This window comes from Berghia stephanieae, chromosome 3 (genome assembly GCF_034508935.2).
Source record: "Berghia stephanieae isolate SIO BIC M18660-M18661 chromosome 3, UCSD_Bste_1.3, whole genome shotgun sequence".
Taxonomy (NCBI): domain Eukaryota; kingdom Metazoa; phylum Mollusca; class Gastropoda; order Nudibranchia; family Aeolidiidae; genus Berghia; species Berghia stephanieae.
In genome coordinates, this window is record NC_088362.1 from 47,305,042 (window position 1) to 47,326,756 (window position 21,715).

The window sequence follows — 21,715 nt, forward strand, 5'->3', positions numbered from 1 at the left end:
AGAAAATGCCAAATGAAAATGCCAAATGCCAAATGATTTTTCTAATGCCAAACGGTTTTCAAAAATGCCAGATTTTTGGAATCTGGCATTTAAAATGCCAAACTGGCAACCCTGTTTTGCATGCTTCTTACTAAGGGAGTTAATTCAAATAACAAAATTGAAAGGGAAAAGGTGAAAGGTCGAAATGTATACACTGCTGACTTCTGTGACAACATTGTATCATCCTCAATGCCGTTTATTTCGTTATTATTTCCGTTATTATTGTAAAATTGAAACGAATATTGATTAATGTATTTGTGAGAACAAGATAATATGAATCAGAGTTTCAAGACGAAAGCAAGACATGGTTATAACATAAAATTTTCACCTTATTTTGATCAACGGGTTGCTTGTGTTTCCTCTCAATATTATGGTATCGCAGGTAAGCTGAAACTGAAAGTCTAAGATAGAACAAGGGCAAGGGGCTTTGTTGTCCCTGTCACTCAGTTAACTTCTGCCTGCATGAAGGGTGTGGAGCGTGTTGTTTCGGCATATTTACAATTGTGCGCACCCTTTCTAATAGTAATAAGTTGCTGAATAAAAACGTCGACCCATCTAAGGCGTCAGGTCCAGATAACATCCCCAACACAGTACTAAAGGAGTGTGCTGAGAGTTTGGCCCACCTCATTATGCATAATTTTCCAAAAATCGGTCGACACCGGGATGCTCCCTAATGACTGGCTGAAGGCAAACATCGCACCTGTATTTAAAAAAAGCAACAAAAATAAAGCAGAGAACTACCGTCCAATCTCACTGACGTCTGTAATAATTAGAGCATATAATCTGTAAGAACATGATGAACCACTTTGAGAACAATGACATCCTAACTGACCTGAACCACGGGTTTCGCAAAGGATACTCATGTGAAAGCCAACTCCTAATAACTGTAAACGACCTGTTGAGACTCCAGAATGCCAACACTCAGGCAGACATCGGCATCCTCGACTTTTCCAAAGCATTTGATACTGTGTCCCACCAAAAACTCCTGCAGAAACACACATGGCTTTGTAATTTCCTCGCAAAACGTACCATGAAAGTAGTCCTAGACGGCACGTCATCGGATGAATGTCCAGTCATATCTGGAGTACCACAGGGAATGGTGCTAGGACCCATACTATTTCTTTGTTTCATCAATGACCTACCTCTACGAGTAAAATCTGAGTGTAAGTTATTCGCCGATGACTGTCTAATATACCGACCAATAAAATCTGCAAAAAATAAAAAATTGCTACAAGAGGACTTGAATAGTCTCGAACAGAGGACTAATGATTGGGGAATGAAATTTAACGCAAACAAATGCTACATCCTCAGCACAGCTAAAAAGTACAATGAGACCTACAAGTTAAACAACACTGTCCTGAAACAAGTCGATGATAACCCATGCCTCGGCATCACCTTCTCAAAGGACTTGAAAAGGGGGAAACACATTAACAAAATAACCCAAAAGGCAAGCTGCACCCTTGCGTTTCTCCGCCGAAATCTTAGCCACGCCCCAACGTCATGCAAACAAAACACCTCCCTCGCACTTGTGAGATCTCAATTGGAATACGTAGCAGTTGCTTGGGACCCCTACCTGAAAGAGGATATTCAAAAACTTGAGAGAGTCCTGAGACAAGGCACCCGGTTCATAACTGGGAACTATAAGAGCAGAACCCCAGGATGCATGACAAAATGTTAGAAGAAAGAAACCTCATCAGCCTCCAACAAAGAAGAAAAGAAACCTGTCTGTCATTCATGTTCAAGATTATAACAGATCAAATACCATCAATAAAGGCAGACTCCTTTTTCATGCCACGATCAAACAAAAGAAAAATTCGAGCACTCACTTTTGCCAACCACATAACCGAAAACCCCATTGAGACATACGCCACAAACAATTCAAACTGCTTCAAAATCCCACAGACAAGAACACAAAACTACAGAAATTCTTTCTTCATTAGAACTATCTCGGAGTGGAATGGGCTGGATGAACTGGTCATCATGCACCACACCTAAACGATTTCAGGGCCCGACTGACATGGGCCCTGCCCCAATGAGGACGCCGCTGAAATACAACCAGACCATTGGTTTCTTCAGCGCCAACCATACAGATACAGATACAGTATCCAGCCAAGCTTCTTCTTCTTCTTCTTCTTCTTCTTCTTCTTCTTCTTCTTCTTCTTCTTCTTCTTCTTCTTCTTCTTCTTCTTCTTCTTCTTCTTCTTCTTACTTTGTACCTTTTTTATGTAGACTAGAGATAGATAGTCCATCAGAGCTGTGCACCCTTTATAAGGGTATCGCAAGCAAATGCTCTTTTTTTTTGGGGGGGGGGGGGGGGGGGGGGGGGATACCATTCGTACCTACCAATCCATTGAAGAAAATTGGAGATCGTGAGGGAACAAATTTCTTGAGACTACTGGAAGTTTCCATAAAGGCAAAGCCATTAATTTTTTTTTTAAATTTTTTTAATATACCGATTTTTTTTTTTTTTTTTTTTGAAGACTAGAAAAACAGGGTGCCAAATCTATGCTCATGCATCGAAAAAATTATATATATATATATATATATATATATATATATATATATATATATATATATATATATATATATATATATATATGTGTGTGTGTGTGTGTGTGTGCAGTATGACCATTTTGCTAGCATGATTTAGGCATCGTACAAAACAAAAAAATTCTTTTTATATGGGGAAATGAAGTTAAACCAACCAAGTAATAAATAATTATGCATTGTATTTTTATTACAGTAATTCTATGAGACCTTATAATTGTTTGGTACAGGTGCTGGAAGACTGATCATCCTTGACATTTTTCCAAATGAGCTGAGACCAGTGCAAGCATTTGATTGGAGTGATGGTTTATTTGACCTGACTTGGGCAGAAAACAATGAGAATGTGATTGTTACTGCCGGAGGGGATGGATCAATTCAAGTGTGGGATATTCTGCAGCCACAGGTAAAACAATCATCGTTTTTGGAAGGCAATGTTGTATTGTAGGTAGAGTTAGCTGCAAAACACATATTAAGTTTAAGAAATATATTAAGTGTATGAATGTGGTTGTATCAACTGAGTAGTGGGAATGTTGACTGTCCATTCCCACCTACGGTATGTGGAATGAATTCTAGCCCAATGGCCCTGATTGCTCTCATTCTTAAGAATTTATTGCTTTTCATACCACATAGATTATCATATTAGAGTTTGGTAGTAATAGTTAATATTATTTACCGTAAAATATATCGTGATTTTCTTTTTCAACCGTTGAATTTTTATTTTTTTTAATTCTTTAAAAACTAACATTCTTTTTTTTTTTTTTTTTTTTGTTGTTGTTTCATTTCAACAGGGTCCATTGAAAGTTTTAAAAGAGCACACAAAAGAGGTAATGTGTCTTTAAAAGGATAGAACATGATTAAATTCAGAGTTGAAAAGTATACATAATACTGTAATTTACACCCAAAAAAAAACAAAGAATGAAACAAAGGAAACATCCTCCAAAAAATCATCTCATTGAATATGGATTGAGCACCAGACAGACATGCAGAAAAAAAAAAAGATTTTTTGTGGGGGATGATTTTAATCTTGTATTTTTCGTTCTGCTTTACCTTTTTTTAAAAATCAGAATTTGGGTATTGCAGTTCTATCGTAGCAAATCTCACTAAGGACAAATTTTGTTATTCCCTATTCTCAAAGAATACAGCAGTCAGATTAGTGTTTTGAGTGGATAAGAATCTGCATCAGGTCTATTATAAGAACTTGATTGGCTCCCTATCAATAAATGAATACAGAATAAAATTTGCCCACTTGTTTGTCAATCAATACTTTCTTAGTGCCCTCCGGTACACCCTGGTATGAAATCTATCACTTTCAAATTCAGTAAGACCTGAAACAAATTGCATAGTTGGTAAACTGTCATTTGTTTACACTGCTCCCCTTTTTAAAAACTCTCTCCCAGGACATATCATACACCTTAAAAACAGATCCTTTCAAAAGTAGTTTGAAAACTTATCCTTTTTAATAATGATAAGGACATTTTTCAAATGTTTTACTTTATTAATGATTATAGATGTCATTTTCATACTTATTATTTAAAATCAAACATACTCTGAGCTTTTTTTACGTATGTATGGCACTATTTAAAACTAATGTATTATTATTGTTAGTATTTTGAAACAATTTTGATTCATTAATTGCCAGGTAAACTGTGTGGATTGGAGTCAGACTCGTAATGAACACCTCGTCCTTAGTGCATCATGGGACAGTACTGTCAAATTGGTATGTGTGAATACAGAGTAAAGTGAAAACTTGTTATACCGAAATAAATATATTAATCAATAAATAACAAAATAAAATTATAAAAACAAAAACCATGAGATAATAGTGCTTAACCGTTATGGGGAGGGGGGGGTCCTGATAGCTCTGTTGGGAGAGCACTAGCTTCACAATCAGAGACTGAGATCGATCCCGAGTGCAGTCAAGATTTTTTTTCTGAACCCTGCCCCTGTCCACCAGCAGTGATTGGGTAGCTAGGTCCATTAGATCTGGCAGAAAGTACTTTGCGATAGATTAACGTTCTATCCAAAGGGTAGCAAGCAATTGCTTTTGTCCATGTCATGCTATAGAAACCGGGATAAACTCTGGCTCCTTGGACCTAATGGCTCTGAAGGTCTACTTTTAACCGTTAAGTAAAACAAGCAGTAAATAAACCATTTAAAGAGAAATTATCATTAACTTCTTCAGCCTGTTTCTTGCTAACACATCTTCAGAAAGTGGAAAGAAGTTTTCTACTTTCCAGGTGATTTTGAAATGACAACCTCCAGAAAACAATGCAATTGCAGAACCTAGACAATCACAACATCATCTTACCAGAAAAGCCTGTATGTGACAGATTTTTGACAAAAGATAGCATACTAAGTTTTTCATTCGTCATTTTGAAACAGGGTGCTGTTTTGTTTTTGTTCATTTGGGGTTGTTTGTTTTTTTTAATAGAGTTGGTGCATATCAACAAAGCAAGCAAAAGCACCATGCCATAGGGTTTAATCCTCATTTATTAATATATCCAATCACAGCTTCAGCATAATATTCACAGTTCAAAATTCTATCATTTTATGTTTGTTTTCAGTGGGATATACTACAAGAGAAGTCCCTGTCTACATATACGGGTCACCAACATATTGTGTATAATGCCTCTTGGTCTCCCCACGCTCCTGGGTGGTTTGCTACTGCCTCTGGTATGTTGGTCTTTAATATTTTTTACCTCAATAACATCACTATTAGTGTCATCTTTTTCATCAGCATCACCATCATCATTTTCATCATCACAATCATCATTATTGTCAACATCTTTTATCATCATTACTATTGTTTTTATTAGTTTAATTTGTGACCTGCGTCATAATTTATTTTCCCATTTCATTCTTCCACAAGGAGACCATTCCCTTAGAGTGTGGGACACAAGAAACAATGAGGCATGTTCAGTAGTGATAAAGGCTCACGATGCAGAAATTCTATCCTGTGATTGGTGTAAATATGACCAGGTTTGTCACATGACTATTTTTTTTTACTCTTTTACCTTAAAGAAGATTACACGTATTATTTGAAGGGTTGCATTATATATTAGAAAAATGATTTTTAAAAAGCATGTATTTTTTTGTGTCATACACTTCTCATTTCTTATGTTTATATTCAGTTCATATTGAATGTGTTTTCAACAGAAGAATCATAGTTTATATCTGTTTTCCCAGTCAGATTTGATCATTACCTTTTAGAGAGGATGCTAGTCAACTGTTTAGTACAGTGACACCTTCACTATACCACCCCTCCCTCCCCCCGCCCCCAATTATACTGCCAGCGTGATGGCAGAATCGGATTACAGTGGAACCTCCCGATTACGACACCTCCAAATAGCGACAACCTCCTGATAACGACATTGACCCGTGGTCCCGATTTTATTCTATTTAAGATCAGTAAAAATAAAACCCTCCAAATACCGACACACTTTTTAATAAAACCTCCGAATAACGACATCATTTTGGCGAATTTCGTAGATATCTGATACTCAAAATACCGAGTATGAGTACTCAAAGTTTATAATAACGATTCCTGCTTGAACCAAAGAGAACGCAGCTTTTGAAACCAATGAGAACGCAGCTTTTTTTGACGAATCTTGGCTGATATGCATTAATAAAAACCAAGGTATAAATGTAAGTGTAAGCAAGTAAACACAAAATCTTGGAAAATGTGATATTATGTGGTGATAGAAGTAGAAGTAGTAGTAGTAATAATAATAATAATAATAATAACAATAATAATAATAATAGTAGTAGTAGTAGTAGTAATAGTAGTAGTGGTTTTGTAGGAGGAGGGGGAATTTTATCTAACTCACAGCATCCGAATTACCTGTTTTTGTTTGTTTTAAAGGGTTTTACAGCGCTTGCGACACATCTATGTCATATCAGCTCCAGTAAAAAGGAAGAAAATTGGATAGTAATTAACATTCTAGATTTACAATTGAAATGACATAAGAAAAAGTAGGACAAAGGGGAATGGGTTAAATAGGGAACAGATGTAGATTCCAGGAGCACACTATCAGTGTACTCAGTTCAGATCAACTGCTAAAAGTCTCATCCAGACACACGCACAAGAACCCTCTAAGAGGAATACACTACAATGTTTTGTTTGTTTTGTCAATGTTAATAAAAACTGGTCCCGCTGGCCTTACCACGCCCACTTTGTCCGCCATCTTGGAAACCTCTAAATAACAACACCTCCGGATAACGACATAAAAACTCGGTCCCGTGGCATGTCGTTATCGGGAGGTTCCACTGTATATAAATTGATATTAAAGCCATATTCTTTGCGAATTCTTCCTACTCATTATATTGTCCAAAATGTCCTGGTTCCAAATATGGCAGTATAACCATGTTCTGCAGTGCTTTCTGCCAGATCTAACAACCTAGCTTCCCAATCATTGCTTTGTGAACTGAGGCGACCAGACTCCTTGATTTTAAACTGATCCATTAGTATTTGGAATGCTCCACCAATTTATCTATCTGAAAACTGCGAATGGCACATAATGTGACAAGGCTTTGCCTTGTTAAGAGTAATTAGTTTCCTTCCAATTAATGTGATATGGTTTAGTATAAATTCATTGGTAATTCTCAATCCTTTTCTTTCATGGTTTTAACATTTTTTTTTGTTTTCAGAATATTTTATTTTCAGGGAGTGTAGATGGTTTAATCAAAGGCTGGGACATAAGGAATCCTCGTTATCCAACATGTGAATTAAGGGGACATCATTACGCTGTCAGACGAATAAGAGTAAGACATAATTTAATGTTTGTGCCTGCAATTTATTAAAATGTCAACTATCTGATTTAGCTGATGAGTGACTGTCTTTAAATTTTATGAAGGCAAGACTGAATTTATTTCAAATTATAATTTCTCCAATTATTTCACTGGCTATAAATTCAGACCTAGCAGTGATTGTAAATTGTATTATATCCTTATTAATGGCCTCTACTATTTGCTCAATCGTTTCTCTCTTGTGACTAAGAAGTAAAAATGAAAATAGTCTGGGCAAAAGTATAAATAATGCAATTCTAAACACCACAAAGACATCTGTTTTGTGGTGATTGTAAGTTGTTTTGAATTTTGAATATCTATGCTATATAGGAAGTTTATATAACTAAAATAAACTAATTTATATTGCCATGCACATGTCGTATTTTTTATATTGTTGGACAGATTTTGATCATATTTGATACGATTGTTCATCTAAGCAAAATAGATTTTTCTTGTTGAATCAATTATTGTTACTAAAGTTAACTTCTGCATGCTGTATATGAATTTTTTTTAAATTCTGAAAAGTTATGCCATGTAAAATTATTTATTTATTTTACAGTAGTATTACATAACACAAGAGACAATTATTATATATTTAAAATGCATTTCTCTCACTATTTTCATAAATTGCTCTTTAAATGGGCTAGGTTTATCTTCTTGTTGTTGGGGAAAACGGGAAAAACTGAATAATATAAAGTTAATAACTACATTATTTTGATAATTTTTCAGACCTCCCCATTCAATGGAGCTCTCATTGCATCTGCCTCGTACGACTTCACTGTCAAGTAAGTTGTTTGCTTTTTGTACTGTTTGTACTATATTGCAATGCAAGCAATGACGATCATTACTTTCTTATTTAGTCTGTCTTCTGATTTGCACAAAAAAGGAACAGTTATTGCCTTACTATCATTTAATCCAAATGCAAATTTTCTATACATGTCATTCATTTCCATTCCTTATCTTTGTTTTTGTTTTAAACATTAATCTGAATGTGCATTTTTTTAAAATGATTTTATGTTTGTCATTTTTTATTGAACGTTTGTGTTTGTGTATGTGAATGTAGGATATGGGACTGTGTTAAGCAGATGTGTGTGGAAACGGTTCAACATCATTCTGAATTTGTATATGGGTTGGACTTCAGCACACACAAGCAAGGCTTGGTAAGTATTCAGCAAATATCTTGATTACATTTTTTTTCATAGATTACACAGTTTTGTGTACATGCAAAAAAACATAAGTAGTCGGTAAAAGCTCAGGATCTTCGGAGAAGTAGCATTTTCAATTTGATTATTGTATCACCTCTTTAGTGAGGCTAAAGAGAAATATATTTAGTCATTGATACCTCCATTAAGTGCCTGCTAACTGTCTTAACAGCCAGCTTACCTTGACATTGCCTTGATTTAGATTATACATCAGAACTAGGTGGGACTAAAGGTGAATTGTGATTCCATGATTGAATTTTAAATTGATAGAGAGGAACTAAACTGATTGATAAGTTGGGCGTGAAAAATTGTTTATTTAATTGCTTATACAGTTCGTTAAAGTTGGTCTATAGCAACTATTTCTTATTTCCTTTAATGTTGGAGGACAGGAAGAAAGGGTTGTGCAAAAAAAAAAAAAAAAATTACACATGACATACCAGAAACAAACCAAAATCACTAGTTTATAGCTACATAACTCTATCAAATGAATACTGAGCCTCTTGTAAGATGTTTATAGATCTGTCACAATTCAGGTTCTCTTCGTAGAATGATGGAATCCTCAACTGGACTGTACGATTTGACCCATCTAACGTGTGCATCATTAGATGTGACTTAAAATCTAGTAAGTTGCGTCAAACAAATGTAAGCAACATCGAAAATGGTCAGTGATCAAATAGGGGACAACAATGGTGAACATATGTTCTAGCTTTGTGTTCATGGGTAAAGAAATTTAAATACATTGCCTCACTCGACTCGAGTGTGAATGAATATTATAAAAGTGATTGTATAATTAGAGTAGTACAGTAATAGAATGTATAATTAAAACCTAATGTCTTTTCATAGTATAATTATGTAAATTTTTTCCATCGTACTTCATAATACACTATCAACTACGTACTATTATTACTATCTTACTATCCTACATCATCACATCCTCTTACCCTCTTCTTTCCCTTCTCCTCTCTCCTTGACTACCATCCTCTCCTACTCATCCTCTTCTCTCTCTTCTTTCTCCTCTCTCTCTCTCTCCTCTCCGCTCATATCTCGTACTCTCTCTCTCTCTTCTTTCTCTCTCTCCCATCTTCTCTTATACCCTTATAAAAAACATAACAGCTGTGAATCAATACTTATTTTTCTCGATAGCCTCTTAATTTCCATGGAGTATGAATGTTGGGGTGATCTGTCATCATGATTTTTCTAACAAGTCTTAAAGTTGGGGGCAGGGTCGCTTAGCACAATGGTCTTCACTTGGTAACCTGTAGGTACCAGATTTGGCATACCCAAATTGTCACATAACTTTGAGCATGTCCTCATTTTACAGCTCCATACCTTGACCGATGCTGAGGCTGTAAAGGCTTTCTTGAAATAGACCCTAAAGAAAAATTAACCTTTAAGAATGAATAAAGATAATTTATTTATTTTTTTCATTTTTAAAAATAATTAAATGAATATTCTTCATTTAGAGGAATGACTGTAATTTCTTAAATGGCAGAAAACCAACATTTCATCATTCTGATCACTTAAACTCCAAATTCAATTTGCAGTGCCTGATTCAACCAAACATGAAATAAAATTAATAAGATAAAGATGAACATTTATATAGCACATTTCCATGGATTATCCGTATAAGATAATAATAATAAATGTACACTTATATAATGCTTATGCCGGAGTTTGGAAGCACTTTAAATTCATTATCAGTTAAAATATTATGTACTGCAAATTCGGACATATGACTATATGCTCACATGCATCCAATCACACGCATACACACACACATCCATATAAACATTGAACATACATAATATTAGCCACTCCCACGCCTCGTTCTGAAAAAGTCCGCGAAATTAAAGGGGAGGCAAGAGAAAATCAGCTGATCGTTAAAATAGTAACAGAAAAGTGGAGGTGCTCGGCAATGAATGCAAGAAAGACATTTAAAACGCCGTAAAAATGTTTAAAAATCACTTAATGTTATACGAGTAATTACCATCCATAACAACCTGTCAAATTCACATATGTAAGATGCCAAGCCAAAATTAATAATAAAATAATAAAGAACACGATTGACCGTTGACTACACATGCATACGAGTACCAGAAATATTTTGTAAACAATGTAACACAATATAATGTGTAAGTTTCAAAGCAAATGCAACCACAAATAACATCAAAGAACAATGTGGGACTACTGTTTTAATTTCATAAAACCAAACGCATATTTTCTGCCCCCGATATTGAACGTGTAGTTAGTATGTATCGTACAAACAACATTCGTTTAGACAGGTAGTCGGGATTCTAGCGCCAGTTTTATTTGGGCAACCGTGATTGGGATTTCACTCAATGCACTTATTATTATTTATTATTATTATTATTATTATTATTATTATTATTATTATTATTATTATTATTATTATTATTATTATTACTATTATTATTATTATTATATAATAATATTAATAATAATAATAATAATAATAATAATAATAATAATAATAATAATAATAATAATAAGCAGTTGAAAGCAGTCTTTGGTGTATAAGTGCATATGTACATTATTTCTTATAATAAATGCTTCAAAACAAAACAAAACAAAACTAAAAAAATAGAAATAAAGAATAAATGAATAAAAATATCTATTTGGGCATTTACTTACATTAATAGTCTTGAAAATCACAATCACAATCCATGAAAATTAAATATCCCATAATCCGAAGAAGACATGAATTTAATCCAAAATCCAACACAGGAATGTATTTTAATAGGAGACAGATATCCTATTAAAACTATAGCATTACTTGCAAACAACAATACCCCACTCTGCGTTTAACGGGTTTGTGACGTCACATTGTAAATTGTGACCGCATTAGGGTAATCGGTGTCCTAAAGACTGACATACTGACATACAATCAATGAGAACTATAAAGAATCCATTCTAGAATTCAACTACAAACTGAAAAGCATGATAAATATCACTCTATCAAATAATTTTCTTTGCACAGGTTCACTCACACTCTCTATTATTGCAAAACATTGATAAGTGAGAAAAAGTTTGTATTTCAATTATAAACTTAATCACATAATCTAAATGATGGAGAATAAAAACAGCTAATTATAAAAAATTTCACAGATCAAGTTATCTATTTGAACTCCGCATATTTAGCTTAATTACTCAATGACCATAAATTTTTTAAAACTGCATTGTTTCATTTAAACAAGACCATGACGCTTATGCCTGGACCGGGTATTCACAACTTCTGCATTTGCATTCCACTTTCGAATCGAATTAATCTCTATCTTATCCGTTTATTTGCAAAGTTTCTGCACTTTATAAATAAGACCATAACGCTTATGTCTGGACCGGGTATTCACAACTTCTGCATTTGCATTCCACTTTCGAATCGAATTAATCTCTATCTTATCCGTTTATTTGCAAAGTTTCTGCACTTTATAAATAAGACCATAACGCTTATGTCTGGACTGGGTATTCGCAAATTTTCCTATTGTGTTCCACTTTTCGAATCGAAATAACATCTAGTCTATCCGTTTATTTGCAAAGTTTCTGCATTTTATAAATAAGACCACGACACTTATGTGTTAGATTGTTCGCAAATTCTGCCTTTGTGTTCCACTGTTCGATTAGAATTAATCTCTATTTTATCCGTTTATTTGAAAAGATTCTGCCCTTTATAAATAAGACCATAACGCTTATGTCTGGAGTGGGTATTCGCCAATTTTCCTATTGTGTTCCACTTTTCGAATCGAAATAACATCTAGTCTATCCGTTTATTTGCAAAGTTTCTGCACTTTATAAATAAGACCATAACGCTTATGTCTGGACCGGGCATTCGCAAATTCTGCTTATGTGTTCCACTTTTCGAATCGAATTAATCTCTATTTTATCCGTTTATTTGCAAAGATTCTGCACTTTATAAATAAGACCATAACGCTTATGTCTGGACTGGGTATTCGCAAATTTTCCTATTGTGTTCCACTTTTCGAATCGAAATAACATCTAGTCTATCCGTTTATTTGCAAAGTTTCTGCATTTTATAAATAAGACCACGACACTTATGTGTTAGATTGTTCGCAAATTCTGCCTTTGTGTTCCACTGTTCGATTAGAATTAATCTCTATTTTATCCGTTTATTTGCAAAGATTCTGCACTTTATAAATAAGACCATAACGCTTATGTCTGGACTGGGTATTCGCAAATTTTCCTATTGTGTTCCACTTTTCGAATCGAAATAACATCTAGTCTATCCGTTTATTTGCAAAGTTTCTGCATTTTATAAATAAGACCACGACACTTATGTGTTAGATTGTTCGCAAATTCTGCCTTTGTGTTCCACTGTTCGATTAGAATTAATCTCTATTTTATCCGTTTATTTGCAAAGATTCTGCACTTTATAAATAAGACCATAACGCTTATGTCTGGACTGGGTATTCGCCAATTTTCCTATTGTGTTCCACTTTTCGAATCGAAATAACATCTAGTCTATCCGTTTATTTGCAAAGTTTCTGCACTTTATAAATAAGACCATAACGCTTATGTCTGGACCGGGCATTCGCAAATTCTGCTTATGTGTTCCACTTTTCGAATCGAATTAATCTCTATTTTATCCGTTTATTTGCAAAGATTCTGCACTTTATAAATAAGACCATAACGCTTATGTCTGGACTGGGTATTCGCAAATTTTCCTATTGTGTTCCACTTTTCGAATCGAAATAACATCTAGTCTATCCGTTTATTTGCAAAGTTTCTGCATTTTATAAATAAGACCACGACACTTATGTGTTAGATTGTTCGCAAATTCTGCCTTTGTGTTCCACTGTTCGATTAGAATTAATCTCTATTTTATCCGTTTATTTGAAAAGATTCTGCATTTTATAAATAATAATAATTGTTCAAAATTTTACCTCACACCCGATATTACAAGTACAAGTGAGCCAGGTGATGAAGATTGTCAAACAGTGTGACAGATGAAATAGGAAGAGAGAGAGAGAGAGAGAGAGAGAGAGAGAGAGAGAGAGAGAGAGAGAGAGAGAGAGAGAGAGAGAGAGGATGAGAGAGAGATTCGTTTTTTGTTCAAAATTTCTCTCTCTCTCTCATATTGCACAAGGTTGTACTATTTTACTATTTATCAAGAACAGCCAAGGTGGCAACCCAGTCTCTGTATAAACTAAGCAAGATTGTAACAGGGACCTCGCTCCTTATCCAATGCCGAAGCTTTAATTTGAGTCAAACGGTTTGGTTAAAAAAAAAAAACACCCAAAATAAGTTCGTGTGTGATGGAAGTTGAAGTCGGCTTATTATAAAATCGTTTATGGTCTGTTTGGATTACCCTTTTTAAATAGAAAAGGTGAATATAACATAAACTTGAAGAATAGGCAAGCTAAATGAAAATTAAATTGACTGATTAAATGAGTACGCGAGGCTGAGTTGCGAACGACTACTGGGTTCCGACATTCCGATCCCAGTGTCATTCATGTTCACCGTACCGTGTTACTGTCTACACACTACACTGCATTGTTAGTGACTGGTCATGTCTTTTTTGTTTGTATGTTTTTACGCAAGCTTAATAAAAATTAAATTGACTGATTAAATGAATACGTGAGGCAGAGTTGCGAACGACTCATGGGTTCCGACATTCCGACCCCAATGTCAGTGTCAGTGTCAGTCATGTTCACCGTACTGTGTTACTGTCTACACACTACACGGCATTGTTAGTGACTGGTCATGCCTTTTTTGTTTGTATGTTTCTTTTAATATGGGTCAATTTACAAAGAATAATAATAGAAATGTCAAAACAAAAACTAGATTCACTATTACATGCCTGTAATGAAGTGCTTTCCACAAACCGTGAGCGAGAATGATGGTGGAGGTAATGGCAACCATGTGGGTTTGTTATTGCTTCCTGCCTCCGTCAACCCACGCATCCAGTTGCGTAACCCACGCTGAATCTGACCAATATACAATCGTCGTACATATTTACATACACATTATAGATACACACACACACACACACACTTTGGAATTATTGGCATAATCTAATTTAAATAATTCCCAGAGATAAGTTTTCAGATTCTTTTTGAATTTATCAACACTGCTTTCAAGTCTGACTGACAGTGGGATTGAATTCCAAGTGGCTTCACAACTTTTCATTTATTCCCCCAGCAGGCCATATGGAACCAATCTTCCATGTCATAGGGTACCAGTCGTCTCTTAATAAGCATCCTTTTAGTAGTAACACTCTTACAATTTCTATCACTGCCTATAGCCAGGTACTTATTTCCAACGTCTGGGCCAAAATTTTCCACGATCAATGCCACCCATCTGGTCACTGACCAAGCTTAATATTGCTTGACCTTTGTGACAAGACTGGACAACTTACCGCTGAATCGAGCCATTTGCTCCATTCAAGGCACTTGGTTGCATATTCTATTTTATAATTCTAATTTTTCTTTTCTTCTTTTCCTTGTTTTTTTTTTTCTAGATGGCTGATTGTGGTTGGGATGAGTTGCTTCATATCTATCATTGTCCAGCTGCAGCCATGATCTAACTGGAGTCTCTTTAAGCATGATCAGTGCCATTCATGTGCAGACTGCGTTAATTTAAGAACGATGGAACGGTGCTGCTTAAAAAAAGTGTCTTTTTTTTTCCCTTCATTTCTTCCTACCCTTCATTTGTTATCCCATCCCTTGATGGTCTCTAGTTTGGAGTAAACCAAAATCTAAAGTTTTACCTTTAGGAGCTATTGCTTATAAAGCGTGAGACAGTATCTATAAATAAATCTGAAAAGGTCCAATTTCTAAAACGACTCAATGTATTCAATTAGAAAAAAATTTCCAGTAGCCTAGTCTATTGCAAAGTACTTTCCAACAGATCTAACAGACCCAGCTACCCATTCAAAACTGAATGGACAGGGGGGGGTGGGGGGTCAGAAAAAAATCTCGACTTCCCAGGATCGATATTAATTACTTTGTATGTGAAGCGAGTGCTCTACCAGCTGAGCTATCAGGACCCCCATAATGTATCAAAGCAGGATAAGAATTGTGTGAAAGAGCTGAAAATTTGTCACATATGAAATAATTTAACTAGACAAATTTATTCTTGTCTTTTTTGTAATAATCCATGCATTTAAAATTATTTTTTTTTGAAAGGATATCAGTGAAAATCTAAAATTTGATCCATTGTTTCATAATGGTATTATCGCCCGGCTATGTGGTTTAGTGATACTCGCCTTCAGATTAAAAGGTCCTTAGTATGTGTCCCACTCTGAGCGGCACATAGTTGAGTCCTTGGCAAAGGCTTTTTACTCTCATTCTCTCACTACTCAGGTGTAAAAGGAGGACCTGGCCACTGTTGGAAAAAATCGTAATATCACCCAACAGGTGTCATATTTCATCCATGTTAATTGTTGCTGTTGGCTAGGGACCCCTTACAAAGTACTTAGAGCATGTTTAGTGGATATGGCGCTGTGTAAAAGCTCAAATTTTTTTTACAGTTTTTATATCTTGGTGAAGCTGATGCTTTAAGTTCAATTTAAAGCCTAAAAAATTTGAGTGAAAATAAATGGCTTCATTGAGAAAAAGTTTTGTTTCTTAAGCTTTAAAAAAAGATACTTAAATTATGTGTACTTTTAACCTTAATTTTCTTAATCGAGTTCATTTGTATCAAATACCATATTAACGTCAGTCACAAATAGAACTTGTTAATCTAAAGATGGAAAATGTAATGTATTATGTGTGATAATGTTCAAAATGAGGCTTATAATCTGACTACTAATTGTCATGAATAGATGGTCACAAATGTTATAGTAGAGCATGTTTCTCCCCTGGCAAGTTGTTGTGAATTGGTTTTAGCACCTTATTCACAACTGAGTATCTTTAGAATAATGTGGTAGGGTTTATACATACTTTTACTAAAAGATTATTTGAGACCATTGAGGGGATAAAAGGGGGTTCTGGTAGCTCAGTATGTAGAGCATTTACTTCATAAGCCAAGGGGTCGATACCGATACCTATTTTGAGTTTAGTCGAGACTTTTGTTGCCCTCACCCCACCCCCCTTTGTTCCCTGCATAGAGCATTCATGCTCTTTCATATAGGTCATTTAATTTACATTGTCTCCAGCCAAGTTATTTGACTTTGAGTATCAGTCAATATTCTCAACAATTATAGAATCGTTGTCATGTTATTTCAATTATATTTTCTTATTATGTTACCAAAAATTTCAAAGAACATATCATATGTATTTAAAATAAAAATACCAATATAATATATATATATAAATATATATATATATATATATATATATATATATATATATATATATATATATATATATATATATTTAATTTATCACTCTCATCTATTTTAAATACAACGTTGAAACGCATCCTTCCACTCCCATTCGAACACTCTCTCTCTCTCTCTTTCTCTCTCTCTCTCTCTCTCTCTCTCTCTCTCTCTCTCTCTCTGTCTCTCTTTTTTTAAAAATAATATCTTAACAGAGAAGGTAGGAGACCACTAATATCACTATTGCAGTCTAGTATTCTTCAATAACCCCCTCCCCCCCCCCCCCCAATCCCCTACCTTATTCTTGAGAAATATATATATATATATATATATATATATATATATATATATATATATATATATATAATATATATATATAGGTTTGATATCATTACGCTTCATCTCACTTCTCTCTCTCTCTCTCTCTCTCTCTCTCTCTCTCTCTCTCTCTCTCTCTCTCTCTCTCTTTTCTCTTCTCTTCCATTGCACACACACACACAGTCACACACACTTATTTACAAATAATTTTCGCCTATATTATTGTGCAATAAAACACCGAGACAGACAGAATTAATAAAGAAAAAAATATGCAAAATCTTCTAGGACAACAATCTGAAAATTAAAATCGAAGCCAACAAAAAAACATTCGACTTCCTGGACATAATCATCAACCTAAACGAAGGCACCTATCAACCATTTTCAAATCCCAACAACATCCCATTGTACGTTCATAGACACAGCAATCATCCGCCATCTATAATAAAAAACATCCCCGAGAGCATTAACAAACGACTATCTAACAACTCTACAAACAACAACATATTCAACGATGCAATCCCATCGTACACAAACGCACTACAAAAAAGTGGATATAACTACAAACTAGAATATGAGGAAGAGACCATTACCACCCCAACAAAAAAACGACAAAGAAAACGACACATAACATGGTTCAACCCACCCTACAGCAAGAATGTGACAACTTCTATCGGTAACAAATTCTTCAATCTACTACAAAAATGCTTCCCTCCCGGTCACGTTCTACACCCAATCATGAACAAAAACACCATCAAAATAGGATACACCTGCATGCCAAACATACAAAACATTATTTCATCCAACAATAACCAAAAACTATCACAGCCAGATCAGCCCAGCAACAACCTAGAGAAAAAATGCAACTGTAGGACCCAGACAACATGCCCACTAAACGGCAATTGCCTGACTCAAAACGTAATTTATCAAGCCACAGTAACACGACCAGACACACCAAAACAAGAAACATACATTGGCCTCACCGAGTGTCCATTCAAAACCAGATACAACCTGCATACATCTTCCTTCAGAAACATACACAAACGACATTCCACTACACTAAGCGAACACATTTGGAACCTCAAAGAAAAAAACATACAACACAGCATCACATGGAAAATCATCTCCAGAGCACAGTCGTACTCCCCCTCTTCTAAGATTTGCAACCTCTGCTTGGAAGAAAAATTCTTCATCATCACTAAACCGAACAGAGCAACACTCAACAGAAGAAACGAACTAACTTCCTCATGCAGACATAGAAACAAACACCTTTTATGTAATTACGAACCTCCATAAACACGAATCTATAAAAATACGAAAACACAACAATCTACTTTCACTTCCACTTCCTGATGAGAGCAACGCTCGATAATTAAAATGTCATTTTCTCATTCGTCTGTAGTGTTTCATCTTTCCTGTTTTGTTGATAAAGGGGAAACTGAAAACATCCATGTTACCTTTATTCGTATATTAAATTGAAGCTTACATTCAATTTCCCATTGTTATTTATTTCTTCGAGCTTCGAGTAGCAACATTTACATTACTATAATTCGTGTAATTATTAATCAAGTTTGCTCATTAAGAGTCTCTATTTAAACAATCAATGTATAGTCATTACAAATTGTTGTAGATTTGATTCTTTCTTTTGGGAATGACCAAAAGAAGTTTTATGATTCATATCACATAAGGGCTAGTTTCATTGAGTGATGGGTGATTTATGTCATTTTTCATTATTCCTGTTATTAATTAATTTATTAATTGCCTTTGAAATAAATGATGAAAAACCAAATTTTATTGCTTTTTTAAATGAGTGTATGTAGTGTCCTTTCTTTATGTTATCTTGCACGGGCACAAACAAGGTATTGTTTTTGTTTTTAAGGGTTTTACGGGTGCTTGCAACACATTAAGGTCATATCAGCGCCAGTAAAAAGGAAGAAATGGGATAGTAAAAAGTTCTAGAATTACAATTAAAGCATCCAAGAATAAGGCAGACAAAGGGGAATTGGTTCAAATAGGGAAAAGATGTAGATTCCAAGAGCACACTATCAGTGTATTTAGTTTGAGATCACCTAAAAGTCTCATCCGGACACAAGCACAGAATACACTCAAATGCTTACATTATACATTGAAAATAACAAATATAATAATACATAACAGAGAGATGATTTACAAGGAAAAAAATATCTCCCAAAACAATAACTATGCATTTGACTGTTTCCCTCCCAGCTAGGACTCCGGCCAGGGCTAGGACAAAACCAAGTAATCTCATTCCAAGACAAAGACAGAAAGCATGTTGGAAAACAGTTATAAGGGGATAGAAGACACAGTATGTACCCTCCTTCCCACTTTGGAGGTCAGGAACCCCACCAAGAAACAAGGTATAATGAGAGTATCAATGCCATTGCCACCATTAGGAAAAAGAAATAAAAATGGACATACAGTGGCAGAATTTTTTGTCACCAATCAATTGAAGATCACAAACATTCAAATGGACACACCAGGCAAGAAACATCTTTTGTGTTAACGATTTAATCAATTTGGATTTCCACGATATCCAACTATATAAAACAATACTGAAAATGGACTGCAGCAGCAAACACGAGTTACTTCAGACTAGGAATCTGTTAGTACATTAGAATGCCTAGCAGACGAGCTTTACTGAATGAAATGGAGATTTCATCGCAGCATTGTGAAGTTTAAATTAGACATGGTGTCTGACTAGCTATTTTGACATTGGATATAAATTAGATCTGAATGAAGTACAGCAATATGCCAGTATATCTCAAAAGAGTAGCAAGCAAATGACTGCCCATTCAGTGCTGATGGTTTTTCTCGGATCCGCAGAAATCCGCGATTTTGGAGTCCAGAGGAGGAATTTGTTCCTTTTAAAAATTACATTTTCTCGAAACAATATGCTAGCAATGAAAGATTGATGTGTTGTCGAACACACAGGTGCAGTTTCCCACTCTCCAGAAGTTAGCTAGAGTATCAATGACAGTCTATCATCTCAATTGCTCTAAAAGTGGGGTTTAGCGCAGTAAAAAAGAGGCTTAAAGGCAATCGTTCAACATTTTCCTACTTTTTCACTTTTTGTCACCATCAGCACTGATTAAGTATCATGTTGAGTAGACAACCAGGGAAAAGAGCTTTGGTCATCCAAGTTTTACAAAGCTTGCAACACTTTAAGGTTATTTCAGCACCAGTAAGAAGGACGACGGGGACTATGAATGTTTTAAATAGTGCTGAGTATCACTCATGCAAAAGTAAGGTGGTGGGAGGTAAGAAGCTGGTGGGGGATCAAAGTGTGTCCATGTCCTTCTACCTAAAAGTCAGCACAATTTATGATACCAAACCTGAAAATCCCAAAAGTTGAGGGGCGGGGGGGGGGGGGGGGGGGGGAGAGATCTGTCAAAAAAACAAAAAAAAGCACAAACTCGGTTAGCAGTGGGTAATCGAACTCGTGTACCTTTCGAGTACAAAGCAAAGACTACTGCTGCCTCACTTTCCCAAGGAATTCACTCAAACATTATATGTAATAAGAAAAAATAACAAAATAATAGGATTACAAATAGATAACATCTTGAGGTCATCTGTACTTACAAGAACCAAAGAAAATGAAGGGCAAGGGGATTCGTTCTCTCAAGGAGAAGAAGTTTCTCCGGAAAAAAGTTACTGCTACAATAGATTTAAGTTCTTTTTTTATTTATTTTTTTTATGCTTTTTTTTTATTGTTTTGGTTTTGTTTTTCAAAAAAGAAATTGAAAGGGGACAAAAGATAAAATAGGATAAAGGAGACATCAAAAAAAAATTTAAAAATTTCCCTTTATTCATCCCTAAGGGGAAATTTTTCTTTAGGGTCTATTCCAAGGGAAGACTGGAATAACCCAGGCGTCAGCCGCAGTGCAGCGCCGCAAAGTGAGCTAAGGCTAGGTGACTTGCTCAAGGCCACACAACGCGGCGGGTAGTCGAACTCGGTACCTTTCGGGTACGAAGCAAAGACCATACCGCTGAGCCACCTTGTCCCATAAGAGTTAACTACTCTGACTCACAAGTAAAAGTCGATGGTATCATCAGTTGTACCACTTAGTCTCAAAATAATATTCGTTTGTTTGTTTGTTTTTAAGGGTTTTACGGCGCTTGCAACACATTTAGGTCATATCAGCCCAAGTAAAAAGGAAGAAAATGGGATAGTAAAAAGTTCTAGAAAGAATTAAAGCACCCAAGAAAAGGTAAGACAAAGGGGATTTGGTTCAAATAGGAAACAGATGTAGATTCCAAGAGCACACTATCAAAAGTACTTAGTTTGAGATCACCAAAAGTCTCATCCTGACACAAGCACAGGTTCCCACTAAGAGGAATCCACTCAAATGTTTTACACATCATATATAATAATATAATGAAACATAATACAGTGTATAACAGAGAGATGATTTACAAGGAAAAAAATATCATCTCAAAACCAACTACACATTTGATTGTTTCCCTCTCAACCAGGGCATCCGACCAGGTCTAGGGCAAAACCAAGTAATCT

The 21,715-nt window shown here is 35.1% G+C and overlaps 2 protein-coding genes across 2 annotated transcripts; one reads left to right on the plus strand and one right to left on the minus strand.

Moving 5' to 3' along the window:
* Window positions 1-197: 197 nt before the first annotated feature.
* Window positions 198-16,802, plus strand: LOC144967873 (peroxisomal targeting signal 2 receptor-like). Its single transcript, XM_078905612.1, has 10 exons — window positions 198-421; window positions 2,817-2,989; window positions 3,375-3,410; window positions 4,226-4,303; window positions 5,151-5,259; window positions 5,456-5,565; window positions 7,234-7,347; window positions 8,101-8,156; window positions 8,435-8,531; window positions 15,067-16,802. Exons 1-10 carry the CDS (start codon window positions 313-315, stop codon window positions 15,130-15,132), a joined length of 948 nt encoding a protein of 315 aa, XP_078761738.1. The 5' UTR covers window positions 198-312; the 3' UTR covers window positions 15,133-16,802.
* On the minus strand, window positions 9,041-20,866 carry LOC144966899 (uncharacterized). Its single transcript, XM_078903603.1, has 4 exons — window positions 20,785-20,866; window positions 14,407-14,533; window positions 9,776-9,945; window positions 9,041-9,192 (listed from the first exon to the last, which is right to left on the minus strand). Exons 2-4 carry the CDS (start codon window positions 14,466-14,468, stop codon window positions 9,041-9,043), a joined length of 384 nt encoding a protein of 127 aa, XP_078759729.1. The 5' UTR covers window positions 14,469-14,533; window positions 20,785-20,866.
* Between the last annotated feature and the right edge of the window lie 849 nt (window positions 20,867-21,715).

What these genes read in the sequence shown, in the direction of transcription:
- LOC144967873 (XM_078905612.1), top strand. Translation starts at nt 313, where the DNA reads ATGAATCAGAGTTTCAAGACGAAAGCAAGACATGGTTATAACATAAAA. An exon ending in TAAAAGAGCACACAAAAGAG is followed by an intron (nt 3,411 to 4,225) that starts GTAATGTGTCTT and finishes ATTAATTGCCAG; the next exon opens with GTAAACTGTGTGGATTGGAG. An exon ending in GGGACAGTACTGTCAAATTG is followed by an intron (nt 4,304 to 5,150) that starts GTATGTGTGAAT and finishes GTTTGTTTTCAG; the next exon opens with TGGGATATACTACAAGAGAA.
- LOC144966899 (XM_078903603.1), bottom strand. Translation starts at nt 14,468, where the DNA reads ATGGTTGCCATTACCTCCACCATCATTCTCGCTCACGGTTTGTGGAAA. An exon ending in TGGAAAGCACTTCATTACAG is followed by an intron (nt 9,946 to 14,406) that starts GCATGTAATAGT and finishes ATTTTTCTTTAG; the next exon opens with GGTCTATTTCAAGAAAGCCT. An exon ending in TGCCCCCAACTTTAAGACTT is followed by an intron (nt 9,193 to 9,775) that starts GTTAGAAAAATC and finishes GCAACTTACTAG; the next exon opens with ATTTTAAGTCACATCTAATG.